The sequence below is a fragment of the Thamnophis sirtalis genome, unplaced genomic scaffold (genome assembly GCF_051295495.1).
Source record: "Thamnophis sirtalis isolate CommonGarterSnake01/CBP01778 unplaced genomic scaffold, rThaSir2_p1.2 scaffold_1, whole genome shotgun sequence".
Lineage (NCBI taxonomy): Eukaryota > Metazoa > Chordata > Lepidosauria > Squamata > Natricidae > Thamnophis > Thamnophis sirtalis.
This window is the reverse complement of record NW_028261381.1, coordinates 180,010,649-180,026,199: the sequence shown is the minus strand read 5'-3', so window position 1 is coordinate 180,026,199 and position 15,551 is coordinate 180,010,649. Positions and strand designations below refer to the sequence as shown.

General features: G+C 44.1%; 1 protein-coding gene across 1 annotated transcript; it reads left to right on the top strand.

Moving 5' to 3' along the window:
- The first annotated feature begins 1,014 nt into the window (after positions 1–1,014).
- LOC148049946 (ceramide synthase 4-like) lies at positions 1,015–14,334 on the top strand. The gene is made up of 9 exons (XM_087705689.1): positions 1,015–1,835; positions 2,630–2,747; positions 3,196–3,314; positions 8,431–8,488; positions 9,205–9,255; positions 10,699–10,791; positions 12,606–12,734; positions 13,782–13,888; positions 14,082–14,334. Exons 1-9 carry the CDS (start codon positions 1,666–1,668, stop codon positions 14,332–14,334), a joined length of 1,098 nt encoding a protein of 365 aa, XP_087561815.1. The 5' UTR covers positions 1,015–1,665.
- The last annotated feature ends 1,217 nt before the right edge of the window (positions 14,335–15,551 follow it).

Here is a 15,551-nt window from a genome sequence, read left to right as displayed (position 1 = left end):
GTGCATCTTATACACCAAATGTAGACCTGCCCACCCGCCCACCCTTTGGCCTCTGCCTCCCAGCAATTTACCTGCTTGCAGCAAACAGAGAAAATGGGGCTTGCAAAGGCGGCATTTGGGAGACCGAGGGAAATTGCTGGGAGGCAGAGGCAGATTTTTTTTTTCTTTTAATCAGGCTAAACTAAAACAGGCTGTTTGCTCTTTGCTGAAAGGTGGTAAGTCAATAACTATAAATGCCTATAGAATGTTCAAATTATTAGACCTATTTTTTAAAGACTGGTTTATTATTGTTCTAGGCAACTTAAAATGAAGAAGCTTTTTAAAATAAATGCTTGATCTGAAGTGGCTCAGTGCTGTTTTATCTTCTTTTAAATAGCAGAGAATAATGTACACTTCCACATCAATTTTACCAGCATCAGTACAAGTATAGTCTGAAATGTAACATCACAAACAGTCTGCTGTTTGCTGCAAGGAGGCAAATTGCTGGGAGGCAGAGGCAGATATCCCCCCCTCTTTTTTCTGCCCCAAAAGCTAGGTACATCTTATACTTTGGTGTTCCGACTCCCCACTTCTCTGTTCAGGAATGAAAGCCAAAACAGACGTATGAATGTTTTAATCAGTCCAAGCTCTCGTTGGCTGTGAGCCCAAAATAGACAAAGATAAATGCTCTGGTAAAAGTCCTATATCTCATGCAGCACTGCAAACAGACTTCTTTCATCAAGCCACTTATCCAAGTTGGTTTCTCTTGATTTGTGAACGAGAATGTGAACGTTGACACCTGCAACCAGGGCATGGCACAAACAGTCCGTTTATACTCAGGAGATGATCTTAATCAGCAACAGCTGCTCATAATCATCTCCTGTAAGTACTCAGTTGTTCCTTCCATGTGTAACCCTTCGACAGGGTGCATCCTGCAACAACTCGCGAGTGTTTCCCTGAACACTCCCTCTAATCCAAGGTTCCACCGCCACCTGGTGGCCAACCAGTATCACCACACCTTGTCCAGGGTCCTCCATCTCCTCCAAGGCCGACTCATAAGCCCCCTCGCTGTCGGAGTCTGGCGACAGTTCTAACGGCTCCTGACGGACCACAACACTTTGGAGTGTCTTATACTCCAAAAATATATGGTACTTTCAACAAACCCATGATGGCTTCCAGTATTCATCTTATTCATTTCTATGTGCTCTTGTAGAAATCTGTTGCTTGTTGACTTTTTCCTGGATTTTCCCACGTAGTGATGTCAAGATGATTGGTCCGTAATTTCTTGAATCAATTTTTTCAATTTTTTGAAAATTGGAACCCCATCAGCTCTTTTCCAATCCTCTGGTGGGTCCCCTGTCCTCCAGGAGCAATAAAAGACAACTTCCACTCCTTGCCCATTTCATTCCTATTATTAAGAATTAAATCTACCATAGCTCAACCTACTTCTCTCTGCCACTTTTGGGGATGGCAAAGTTGTAAGCCAGGGATGTGATACATGATCACAGAAGTGTTTCAATCATCCTTGAATTATCTGTTTCCTGACTTGACCTAACGACACACATAGCAGGAAGGGAAGGAGATGGAGTAGTGTTGCTGGAGTAGGAAGGGCTGAGAGGAGACCCTTCTTCTGAAAACATCAGTGTCCCATCTCACCCCCTGCCTTTCTTCTCTCTTCCCAGGGAGATGGCTCAGCTCACACAGTGGCTTTGGAGACAGGAATACTGGCTACCTCCAGGGTTCACCTGGGAGGACATGCAGAAGACAGAGGACATCCGCTATCCCCATCCCCGTCACCTCCTGCTCTGCTTCCCCATTGCTCTCCTGCTGGTCGCCCTCCGGTTCTTCTTCGAAAGGCAAGCTATTGCCTTGACTTCTTTCAGTCAAAACCAAGGAGTAGTGGAAGGAAAAGACACACACCCCCGCGCACCTATTTGTAGAGACCTTTCCTTCCCTCCCCACACAAATGCTTGAAACAGTGGAATGTACCTTTTAGAAACCATTTTGGAGGAACTGAATTTGTAAGGTTGACAAATATGAGAGGAAGGGAAGTTGAACATGGCATTATTATGCCTGACATTGCTTTGTTGTTTGCATTAGCTTCCTGTTCTGACCTAGGCTTTCTCAGCAGTACGAAGCCGAGTCCTTGTCTCTATAAACCCATTTTATTTAATGTACAGTTAATTCCTCTCCAGGAAAGTCTTTCCTCTCTCGCGGTCTTTCAAGATAGTTCCCAATTACCAAGCTTTATCAGGCTTGGAGAGTGGCCAGGCCGATATCTTTCAGATGCTGCAATACTTGACAAGAATTCAGGAATGGACTAATTGTCTCCTGCAACCTCCAGTCCCCTTTCGCTCCTCTTTTATTCCCTATGGGAGGGGCCATTCACTGTCCACCTGTGGCCTTACGCAATATTCCAATTGTGGTCTTACTAAGGCTTTGTAAGGTGAATTTTTTGGCTTTGGCCGCATACTGTTGGCTCATGTTTAAGTAATTGTGCACTAGGATTCCAAAACCCCTCCCACATTTACCGGCATTAAGCCACATTTCACCTAGCCTGTACCTAGAAATGAGGTTTTCCTTGCCCAAGTGTAGACCCTTACTTTTAGCCAGTTTTCATTTGCCTGACTGAAGCTGTTGCTTTTTCCAGGAAAATTGCCATCCCTTTGGGCAAAAAACTAGGTTTGCAAGAAAAGGTGAGGTGGAAACCTCCTCCAAACCCCATCCTGGAAGCTTTTTATACAAAGCAGAGGAAAAATCCCCAAAAGGTGAGTTCCTTCTACACAGATTTGCACACAAATACCACCCATTTCACTCTCACAGGGACAATGGGCAGTTTACAGATCAAAGGATAAACATCATTCAGAAATAAAATATGTCAATATAATTGGAGCCTAATACAAACAATGATAGAGGAAGGTAAAAATGAAAAGCTGAGTTGAGTGGCCTTCAGGTGTTAATCACTCTCAGGTTTACATGCCACACTGCAAGCCCCATACAATTTGGCAGAGGCAAGTCTTCACGTTTTTCTGTAAGGCCAGGAGTGTGGAGGCCCACCACTCTGTCTCCACCTCCCCCTGTATCTCTGATGTGTATCCATAGCACAGAGAAATTGAGGAAAAATTAAAAACTGTCACCTGCTGCATTCCCCAGCAATGTGGTTTTGGGACTTGGCTGTGCAGCTTTTCTCACGTGGTTCTGTGTCCTACCTTCCAGGAAGAAGTCAGAGGTTTAGCCAAGCAGTGCGACTGCCAACCGAGGCAGGTAGAGAGATGGTTCCGATACCGGCTGAATCAGGACCGGCACAGTGTGACCAAAAAATTCTGTGAAGCCAGGTGAGTGGAAACTCTTGGAAAAGGGCAATCCCTGTGCACTCCATGTGGACCAGAGCATCTGTTAGTGCCCAACAGGATCTTTGTCCCTGCTGATTTTACAAGAAGATTCCAAATAATTTAAGAAGGGTGTTTGTGTTGGATGTCTAGTAGGAATATGCCTGTTTGAAGAGTCTTTATCAATTGATCAAGGATGCTTCTCCCAAAGCTTCTATACTTAAAGTAGGTTTCTAAGCTTGAAGAAAGTTCACTGGGAAAAGGAAAGTCTTTGAAATCAATTCAAAATCAAAATCAAACCCTGAGTAGTTGGATTCTGTCAGAAAACTTTGGAGCATAGGGAAGAAGAGACCGGCTGAGTCATCAGTTGGGATGGGACAATGGGAGAAGATGGCAAGGAAGTGAATGGCAGTAGGTACAGCGTGGAACTACTTAATTCATTATTTACATCAGCCTACATGCGAAAGAAAAAAGAATACCTCAACCTACCAAAAGTAGAAGCATAAAAACAGACTGTCCAAATAGGCAAGAAATACCTCTCTACCCTAGATGAGTTCAAATCACCAGAACCAGATGGTTTACATCCCAGAATTCTGAAGGATCTAGCAGATATGATCTCAGAATCACTGAACTATATCTTTAAAGATCCTGGAGTATTGGGGAACTACTACAGGACTGGAAAAGAGTTCCCATCTTTAAAAGGGGGGGGGGAATGGATCCAGGAAATTACAGACCAATCAGCTTGCCATCAATACCTGTGAATGCCATCAATACCTGGCCTTTCAGCTCCAGCGGTCCTTGGAGGAAGCCAGTTATCTCGATCCATTCCAGTCAGGCTTCAGACCTGGCTGCAGCACAGAAACCGCTTTGGTTGCGTTGACCAATGATCTCTGGAGAGCCAGGGATGGAAGCCATGCCTCCATCCTGGTGCTCCTTGACCTCTCGGCGGCTTTCGATACCATCGAACATGGTATCCTTCTGCGACGACTGCGGGAGGTGGGGGTGGGAGGCGCTGTTTTACAGTGGTTCTCCTCTTACCTCTCGGACAGGTCGCAGTCGGTGTTAGTCGGGGGGCAGAGATTGACCCTAGGCCCCTAACATATGGGGTGCCACAGGGTTCGGTCCTGCCCCCCTTCTTTTTAACATCTACATGAAACCGCTGGGTGAGATCATTCGACGGCACGGGATAAAATACCACCAGTATGCGGACGATACACAGTTGTATCTGTCTGCCCCGTGCCAACTCAACGAAGAGATGGATGTGATGAGCCAGGGTCTTGAGGCTGTTAAAGACTGAATGGGGGTCAACAAACTTGTGCTCAATCCAGAAAAGACCGAGTGGCTGCTGTGTTTCCCTCCCGCAAATTGGCCAAGTGTTCCATCTCTCAGGCTGGGGGGTCAAATTGTACGCCCCTCAGATAGGGTTCGCAACTTGGGAGTCCTCCTGGACCCACAGCTGACTTTCGAACATCATTTGTCAGCTGTGACCAGGAGGGCATTTGCCCAGGTTTGCCTGGTGCACCAGTTGCGTCCCTACCTGAACCGGGAGGCCCTCACAACAGTCACTCGTGCCCTTGTGACCTCTAGGCTGGAATACTGCAATGTGCTCTACATGGGGCTGCCCTTGAAGAGCATTCGGCAACTTCAGGTGGTCCAGAATGCGGCTGCGCGAGCGATCGTGGGTGAACCTCGGTTCACCCACGTAACACCTATCCTCCACAAGCTGCACTGGCTGCCTGTTGATCTCCGGGTGCGATTCAAGGTGCTTCTTACTACCTACAAAGCCCTTCATGGTATTGGACCTGGGTACTTGAGAGACCGCCTACTGCCAATTACCTCCACTAGACTGATATGATCGCATAGATTAGGCCTCCTCCGAATTCCATCATCTAGCCAGTGTAGACTGGCAACTACCCGGAGGAGAGCCTTCTCGGTGGCTGCTCCGACCCTCTGGAACGAACTCCCTGTGGAGATTCGGACCCTCACCACCCTCCAGTCCTTCCGCGCCGCCCTAAAGATCTGGCTGTCCCGGCTGGCCAGGGGTTAAGACTCTAACCCCACTCGAATTGTGTGGCTGTTGTGTTTTTTTTAAATATGTTGTATTGTCTGTATGTTGGAAATTGTTTGTCCTTCCCCCCCGCCTTTTTTTTTGAACTGTGAGCCACCCTGAGTCCCCCCAGGGAAAAGGGCGGCGTACAAATAAAGGGAAAATGAAAAATGAAAATGAAAAGATCCTGGAAAAGATTATCGAGCAACAAATCATCAACACCTAGATGCAAGCAAAGTTATAACTACATTCCAAAACATATTATTGCATTCTTTGATAAAATGATAAAATTAGTGGACCAGCAAAATGCTGTGGGCATAGTATGCTAGGATATCTCAGTAAAGCATTTGACAAAGTAGACCACAACCTACTACTTGATAAGAGAGGAAAATGTGGAATAGAGATTATCATCATCATTTGGATTCATAACTGACAGATACACTACAATCAACATTTAGTCCTCAATGGAACTACATCAGAGGGAAGTAAGCAGTTGGGTAACCCACTTTCTTGGGTCCAGTACTCTTTGACATTGTCATCAATGATTTAGATGAGGGAATAGCAACAGCCCTTGGACTTATATACCGCTTCATAGTGCTTTTTACAGCCCTCTCTAAGCAGTTCACAGAGTCAGCCTATTTCTCCCAACAATCTGGCTCCTCATTTTACCCACCTCGGATGGACGGAAGGCTGGGTCAACCTTGAGCCTGATGAGATTTGAACTGCCGAACTGCAGCTAGCAGTAAGCTGAAGTAGCCTGCAGTGCTGCACTCTAACCACTGTGCCACCTGGGCTCCTTGGTATAAATGGGGAACACATCAAATTTGCAGATGACAATAAGCTAGTGGGAATAGTTAACACTTTAGAAAATAGGCTCAAAATCCAGAAGGATCTTGAGAGACTTGAACACCAGGACTATCCCCCCCTCTCCAAAAACAAGGCAAGACAAACCTTTCTTTTTTCCTTTCCCTTCACCATTTTCCCACAATTTTCATTTTCATTTTATATTTTGATACATTTCTTAAAATTATATTTTAAAAGAAGGAGGGCATTTGTGGGATGCAAAGGAAAGCATATAAATAAATGAGGACAGTAAGACAAGAATGGTAGGCAGACTGGTGCGCTTATGCACGCCCCCTTTATGGACCTCTTAGGAATGGGGTGAGGTCCAAGGTAGAGATTGAAGCTGTGAGGAGTCAAGGCTGTAACATCAGAGTCAGGTAGATCATTCCAGGCATTGACCACTCTTGCCGAAGTTGTCTTTTCTGCAATCACGTTTGAAGAGGTTGACCTTCAGTTTGTATCAATTGTTTGCCCATGTATTATTGTGGTTGAAGCAGAAGAAGTTGCTGACAGGCAAAATGTTGTAGCAGACAACATCCAGATTGTCCAAGCCCAACATTTCAAGCCTGGTGGTATAAGGAATTCTATTGTGATAGAGGAGTGGGGGACTTTTCTTGTGAAATATTTCTGAACCTGTCAATCATGTTAATGTCTGATATGATAGATTGAAAGATATATATATATATGTGTGTGTGTGTGTGTGTGTGTGTCTGTGTGTGTGTGTATGTATATATATATATATGTGTGTGTGTGTGTGTGTGTGTGTGTGTGTGTGTCACAACCCCTGGTAAGCCCCAATTATGGGAGGAAGCTAGGCAGAGATCTTAGCCATTAGGCCAGCTAGTGTGCCTAGTATGCCATATAGCCCAGGTTCAAATCCCAGTAAGGGTATGGCTAGCTGATGAGAGCTAAATAGCTTGAAATAGATCTATACTAGTCTCCCTTTATTTATTTATCAGCATAAATATAACAAATGTAACAAAAAGGCAACAGTAAAAAATATTGGGTTTCTGTCTGGATGGTCTCTTGTGACGAGCCGAAGACAGAGTGGAAGTGTGACCTTCCTCCCATATTTGGGCATACCAGGGGTTGTGACTTTAAATATATATATATATATATATATATATATATATATATATATATATGTATGTATGTATGTATGTATGTATGTATGTATGTATGTATGTATGTATGTATGTATGTATATATATATATATATATATATATATATATATATATATATATATATATATATATATATATATATATGTATATGTATATATGTATATATATATATATATGTATATATATATATATGTATATATATATATATATATGTATATATATATATATATATATATATATATATATATATATATGTATGTATGTATGTATGTATGTATGTATGTATGTATGTATGTTTATTTTTTCATTTTTCATTTCCATACACTCACATGTATACACCATACAGTATTAAACAATAATTGCATCAATTCCTCTTGTCAACAATGCCCCAGAAAATAAAAGCCCAATATACCTCTTCCATTCTCCATACACCTCTTTCTTCCACCACCCTCCAACTTTCTATCTTCCATCCTTCTTCTTTCCTACTCCTCCTCCCCTTGGTGTATTTCCAGTATATGTTAATGTACTTGGTTTATCCTATTTTTAAAGAAAAATTAAAGAAAAACAGTATACATGTGAAGTCACATTGGATTGAGATCAGACACATTGTGTCTAGCCTAATATATGTCCCTCCCGACCCCCACCGACCCCCCGACCCCCACCTCCGACCCTCCCCCCCGACTTCCCAGAACACGTACACGGTATAGATTTTTAACAAACACAGTCTAAAATCTAATATTTCTGAACCTGCTCAATCATGTTAATGTCTGATATGATAGATTGAAAGATCTTTATAGAAATGGCTTGTTCGCTTATTATGGAAAAGCAAAAAGCTGTGATTTGATGTTAACTCCTTCTACTGCAACAGAGAGAGTTGAAAGTCAATGCTTTTTTCTCTTTTCCTTACTTCTCTCTCTCCTTTCTCCTACTATCTCACTGCATTTTATATTACTTTATAGCCTAATTGCTTCAGAAGTGAGGGCTGTTGGAGCAGTCTCAATCCTCTGTCAGCTCGACTTTATATTCCCTTCTAGCACTAGAAGCTCTGGAGCCCCCGTCCTGTTGTCCAATTCTACCCTGATGCTTTTTTTTCTGGTTGTTTTCCAGCTTCAGAGCCGTGTATGCCATCATTTTCTTCTTCATGGCATTGGCCATCCTTTACGATGTGAGTGACAACTTTCCCTACTTCTGTTGGTCATTGTCAAAAAACAAACAAACTGGTCATATGTAATGCAGGTATTGGACTTCTCTGCCTCCCACCTCCTAACATTTAATGATAATGTCAGCGTTCCAAGTATCATGTAGAATTAAATCAGAATCAAAGGCAAAACAATCCTTAAAGTTCCAATTTAATAAAGCAGACATTTTAGGCACATCTGTGTTAATCCTAATACTGGAAATGACATCAGAATTCCACCCGATTAAAAGTTCATGATTTTGTCCCCACACCCATAATCCATCACATGGTCCAATCTTCTTCTTCCATGCTGGCATCCACACCCAGCTTCTTCCAGTCAGGTGTACTGGTGCGGAGAAAAAGTATGACCTTGGCTTCTAATAAAGAATGAAAACAATACATTCCACAATCTCACTCCTGTCTATTCCCCCCTCCCATCAACTATACAAAAGAAACAGCATAATGAAATAAGAGAAAATGTGGCAGGCCAAAATTCTAAAGGGAATATAATTGCAGGCCTCACAAATACATTTCTGATTAGCAAAAAGGCTCCCTTTTTTAGCCCTTTCCAATATCTTAATGACTACAGTTGCTTTGTGGTCTCCTTTCCCTTCCATCGTCCCCTTCATGTCAGATCTAAAGATCTAAAGAAGTGTTGGTGGGCTGGTATGATGTCATTCCTAATGAACGGTGCCTTCTTGCAGAAACCCTGGTTCTGGGATGTCCGCGAATGTTTGGACGGGTACCCACAGCAGGTAAGGCATTGGTTGACATGTGAATGAATATTTCAGTGGAAAAATATCATATGAGGCCAAGTGTAAGAAAATCACCAACATTTACCTCCCACAGACCAATTAGATCACATAGATTAGGCCTCCTCAGGATTCCATCGGCCGGCCAATGTCGGCTGGCGACTCCCCCGGAGGAGGGCCTTCTCTGTAGCTGCTCTGGCCCTCTGGAATGATCTCCCCATTGAGATCCGGACCCTTACTACCCTCCCGGCCTTCTGTAAAGCGATGAAGACCTGGCTGTTCCGGCAGGCCTGGGGCTGTTGAATTGTCCAGCCCCATTCTAAGTTGTGAATGTTGTTGTATTTTAAACTGTTGTTTTATTTTTTTTTATATCCCTCTTCCCTTTTTATTGTAAGCTCCCCTGAGTCTTCCAAGAGTGGGCGGCATACAAAACTAATAAATAATAATAATAAATAGTGGACAAAGGAAATGCTGTGGATATAGTATACTTAGACTCCAGCAAGGCATTTGATAAAGTAGCCCAGAACCTCCTTCTTGGTAAGGTAGAACAATGTGGGATAGACAGCATCACCATCCAATGGATTTGCAGTTGGTTGATCAATCACACTCAGCAAGTGGTCCTCAATGGAACAATGTCTACATCCTAATGCAGCAACCCTTTAATACAGTTCCCCATGTTGTGGTGACCCCCAACCATACAATTATTTTACCTTTTCCATATTTTTTTTGAAAAGATGTGTTTTCCGATGGTCTTAGGCGACCCCTGTGAAAGGGTCATTCAACCCCCAAAGAGGTCCCGACCCACAGGTTGAGAACCTCTGGTCTAGATAGAAACATGCAGTGGGAGTACCTCAAAATATTGTCTTGGTCCCAGTGCTCTTCAACTACTTCAGAAACAACCTAGATGAAGAGATGGAAGGGATGCTCAAGGATGCTTTTCCCAAAGGTGGGGAGGGTTGCTAACATTTGGAATACCATGTCTGATTCTGGTTACCATGATGCCAAAAAGATGCTGAGGCCCTAGAAAAAGTGAGAGCAGAGCAACAAAGATGATATGGAGTCCAGAGGATAAATTGCATGATGAATGACTAATGGAACTACTGGATGTATGTTTAGGCTAATGAAGAGAAGACTGATGGGACATTTGTTAACTGTCTATGAGGACTAGAAGGACCATCACGGGGTAGATTTATTCTCTACAGAACCTGAGGGCAGGACAAAGAGAAATGGGCCTGGATAGCTCCTTCTCAGGCATGGAATATTAAGAGAAGCCCCAAGCACATGAGGACTCTCTAGGATAGCATTTCCCAAACTTGACAACTTTAAGACATGTGGACTTCACATTCCTAGAATTCTCCATCCACCATGAACACAACACTGGGATATTGTCTTTGGAAGCTGACAATTGGGACTACATGACACCATTTGTCCATTTATGCATTGCAGCCTACCCAGGCGAGCCTTTTGGGCTACTACCTCATGCAGAACTCCTACTATTGGTCCCTGGTCATTACAGTGTCTTTTGACGTCAAACAGAAGGTGAGTGAGCCCTGGCAGAAGAGATGTGGTCCTGCTGGTTAGGAAACCCCATTCAGATTCCAGAAGGAAATGTGTGTCTTCCTTTTGGTGCACGACCAGCATTTATGCTTTTCAGTCAATTTATGTGGCAGCCTGTCTGGCCAACACAGATCAGGTAGTTCATTTGAAAACTCCACAATCCATCAGATAAAGAGAAGTGAAACAAAACAAAGTAAGGGAGCTAGTTTGGTGCAACTTAAGGTGCAAAATTATATACTACAAAAATTGTGGGCATGACCTTGAAGGGCTCATAGGGCAGTGTTGGCTAATCTTTTCAGTGGGCCAAAATGGCACAGTGCACAAATGTGTCCATGCATGCATGCCACAAAAAGATAGGGCAGCTGCCTGGTGTGCATGCACGCATGAGCACACCAAGAAGATGATCTTGCAGTTTCCAGTGCACAAATGTGCACTGGCCAGCTGGTCTTCCTGCACACATGCATGCCAGAAACCAGAAGACCAGGCCATTGTGCATGCGCGCCAGTGTTGGGTTTCAAAATGTTTTAGAACCTCTTCTGTAGGTGTGGCCTGCTTTGTGGGAGTGGTTTGCCAGCCAAGGGACAGGGTGCGAGTGGCCAATTTGTAAAATGTTGCTTAGCAGCCAAAATGTTGGCTCAGAAACTCTGGCATTTTAAGCACACAAGTCTTAAAGCTGTCCAGTTCCATGAACTTTGCACCGCTAACCCTTTAGAAAAAAAACCCATGGGTGTTCAAACTTGACAGCTTTAAGACTTGTGGACTTCAACTCCCAAAATTCCTCTTCCAGTCATGTTGTATCAGGAAGTCTGGCATTGAAGTGTGCAAGTCTTAATGCTGTCAAGTTACAAGACCTTTGCACCCCTAACCCTTTAGAAAAAACCCCAGCGGTGTTCAAACTTGACAGCTTTAAGACTTGTGGACTTCAACTCCCAGAATTCCTCCTCTCGCTCTTCATCTTGATGATGTGTGAATGGGCAGGGGGAGGGAGCTGGAACCAGTTCTAAACGGCATGGTAGATTTGTGGAACCTCTTCTATAGAAGAGATTAGAACTGGCAGGAACCCACCCCTGATGCGCACACCAGAAACTGCAATATCATCTTCCCACCTCATGCATGCGTACCAGCCAGCTGCTATTTCTGTTTCCAATGTTCCACACACGTGAAGACTACCTGGCTGGTGCGCCAGAACCCAGAAGAGCAACAACGTGCAACAGCTTGAGAATGATGGCTCTGCATGCAACTTCCAGCACATGTGCGATTGGTTCACCATCACGGTCATAGGGCAACAGTTTTTGAAGCAATGTACCTCATGTGGGCTAACATATGAAATGCACCCAAAATCTGTCATTGATGAAGTTGTGCTTTCTTCAGGGCTCCTGGCTGCTGCTGCACTGCTGTGCTGATAAATGAGATTATATGATCTTCAATTTTCTGTGACAGTTTCCCAGCCAGTCTCAGAATCCCTTGCTACCTTCCTCCACCCAGCAGCAGCCAGATACCTGTTTGCTGGGAAGGGGAAGGGGGAAAGGAAGGGAAAGGGAAAGGAAAGAAGGAAGGAAGGAGGGAGGAGGGAAGAAAAGAAAGAAAGACAGGAAGAAAGAAGGCAGGACAGAAGAGGGAGTATTTTCAATACTCTTCACAAGTTTCCCAAAGGTAAGGAAATATCTCTGAAACAATGACTCAACAAAGCACAGTTGTCTATTTCCGCTCAAAACCCCTTCCCCATAACTGGACATATGACCCCTCCCCCGGAGGAGCTACAAAATCAATAGCTCAGTTGTCTCCTTTTCCTGCAGGACATTAATATGATGTTTATCCACCATGTGGTTGCCGTCCTCCTCACTAGCTTCTCCTATGGCGTCAATTTCATCCGTATCGGTTCATTTGTCATGTTCCTACACGATGCTTCCGATGTTCTGCTGTATGTAAGTTAACGCTCAAGAACAATTTCCTCTACCCTAAAAATTTTTAAAAAAGAATATTCTTCATATTCTGCAAGCTACAATTCCCAGGATCTCACAGGAGCTGCAGCAGCTTAAACCCACAGAAATTTGCCATCATACTATGGAAATCGAGCGTTCTCACAACATGAGCCTCAGCCACTCAACAATTTCTTCCCCAGACATGCTTTTTCAAGAAGCAACTGGAGTTTCTGGTTTTTCGTTGAAGATGTTTCGCCTCTCATCCAAGAAGCTTCTTCAGCTCTGACTGGATGGAGGGGAATGGAAGGATTTACACTGCTTGCTGGCAGCTGATCATTTCCATCCTTTTAGTGAATCGTTAAGCCCACCTAAAAGTTTCTCTCTGCCCTCAGTGTCACCTGAATGATTTGAATGAGTATGGAGCAGTGGTGGGATTCAAATAATGTAACAACTGGTTCTCTTCCCTAATGGCTGGGTAGGCGTGGCCATGGTGGGCGTGGCCAGGGGGTGTGACAGGTAGCACTCGGCCTCCTGCACACACACACACCCGGGAGCAAAAACAGGCTGCATGGGGAAGCTCTGTCACCCCCACATGCCATTTTGGGCCTAATAGGCCTCTCTTCAGCCTCCTGAGAGCCAAAACAGGGTGCATGGAGACCTCTGGAAGGGGCAGGAAAGGAAGGAGAGGGGCTAGTCAGCATATTAACAATCAGTTCACCTGAACTGGCCCAAACTGGCTGTATCCCACTCACCACTGCTGTGGAGCCTCCTTGCCTGCAGCGAAATGGCACAACCTCCAAGTGGCCTCAACAACTCACTAAAAGGATGCAAATGACCAGCTGTCTGCAAGGAGTATAAATCTTTCCATTCCCCACCATCCAGTCAGAGATAAAGAAGCTCCTTGGATGAGAAGTGAAACAGCCTCATAGAAAACCTAGGAAGTCCAGTTGCCTCTTGAAAAAGCACCTTTGAGACAACCGGGACCTGAATGACTGAGAATCTCCATAAACATCAACAACAATTTCTGCTTCTTTTTCTCTTTTTCCTCAGAGTGCAAAGACGTTTAACTACCTGAAATGGCAGAAAACCTGCGACACACTCTTTGTCCTTTTCGCCCTGGTGTTCCTCTTTACTCGTGGCATCTTTTTCCCTTACAAGTACGTTTTGGGAATGCATGGAGAAAGGGCAGGAATTTGACAACACAATTGCAGTGGCATCTCTTTTTTTTTTTACATTTCCCCTCACATCTTGAGACGTCTTTTTTATATTGTGGTGACCAGAACTGAATGGAAAATACGGAGGAGATAACCATTTTCCTTTTTCTTTTTCCATCCCCTCTCCCTCCTCAAGGATTCTCTACAACACGTATTACTATTTGGCGGAGCTCCACCAGCCTTATTTTGGCTACTACTTCTTCAACGCCTTTCTGATGGTCGTGTATCTTCTCGATGTTTTCTGGTCCTGCCTGATCCTCCTCATGATTTATAGGTTCCTGACCCATGGCAAGGTAAGGGCAGAAACTGGGCACTCAGTACTCAAGAAGGTGGGAACCATATGCACATATTGGGGAGACAAGGAGAAGGCCGCCAATTACTCTAGTTGAACCCTGCTCCAATTTCATTTTCATTCCGTGTTGAGTCCGATGCAAGATTCCTTGGTCCTGCTGATACTCGCTCCTGTCTCTCATTTCCCCCAGTTTGAATTGTAGATTACAAGCTCTGCAGGGCGCTTGAACTTCGGCCCCATCTAACAAAATGACATTCAATGTAGAGAAAAGTAAAGTATTACACGTAGGCAAGAAAAACCAAGAGGACACATACAGACTGGGTGAAATCAGGCTTAATAGCAGTAGTAACCATGGGAGGGATCTTGGAGTCTTGGTGAACAACCAGTTAAATATCAGTGTGCAGCAGCAGTAGCCAAAAAAGCCAGTTCTCTATTTCTCTGTTGCAGTTGGGAAAGGATGTGCAAAGCGACTCAGAGAGCAGCGAGGAGGAAGGCATGGATGAAGCGGACCAGAAGGCAGAACAAAAGCAAAAACAAAACAGCACCATTGTCAAGGAATTGCACAGCAGGTGTCCAAATGAAGCCATAGACACGAATACGAACTTGTAGTTTTGCATAAATAAATATGTTTGGGATTAGTATCTACAGCAGATGGGACTGAAACAGAGAGGTGGGGGCTATTTTCCAAGTTCACCTGAAGGCCAGACAAGGAAGGATGGATGGAAACTGACCAAGGAGAGAGATTCAACCTAGAAATAAGGAGAAATTTCCTGACAGTGAGATCAATCAACCCATGGAACGGAAGTTTGTTTTTGGAAGCTTCATCACTGGAGGCTTTCGAGAAGAGATTGGACTGCCATCTGTCAGAAATGGTGTTGGGTCTGGACCAGATGACCTATGACCTATGAAGTCCCTTTCAACTGTTATTCTAATTCTACTTCTATTCTATTTTCCATTTCTATTTCTTATTTCTATTCCTATTATTCCTATCTCTATTCTGTTGTCAGGCAACATTGTGAGGTAAATCAAACAACCCGCAGCCCTCACAGAAGATAAAGGCGGGAAAAAGGGGAAACTCCCCCTTTACACCCACAGCAACCAATCATAGCACAGATTGCCTCATGCAGGAGCCAGAACTCTCTGCAATGGAGCTGCTTGCATGTGGGTGCTTGCCAGCCATTTGCACGAACCACCCCCTCTTCTTCCCCCTCACCTGTTTTCAAAGGCGGCAACGTTGGGGAACTCTGCCCTAGAATATAAAATGAGAACGAACTGCCTCCTCCTAGCACTGATGAGGTCACCTAGTTTGGTCAT

Bases quoted from the DNA above. Each gene is read 5' to 3' on its own strand.
- LOC148049946 (XM_087705689.1), top strand. From the start codon at position 1,666: ATGGCTCAGCTCACACAGTGGCTTTGGAGACAGGAATACTGGCTACCT. The intron at 3,315-8,430 runs GTGAGTGGAAAC...GTTGTTTTCCAG, and splicing joins AAAAAATTCTGTGAAGCCAG to CTTCAGAGCCGTGTATGCCA. The intron at 8,489-9,204 runs GTGAGTGACAAC...GCCTTCTTGCAG, and splicing joins CATTGGCCATCCTTTACGAT to AAACCCTGGTTCTGGGATGT.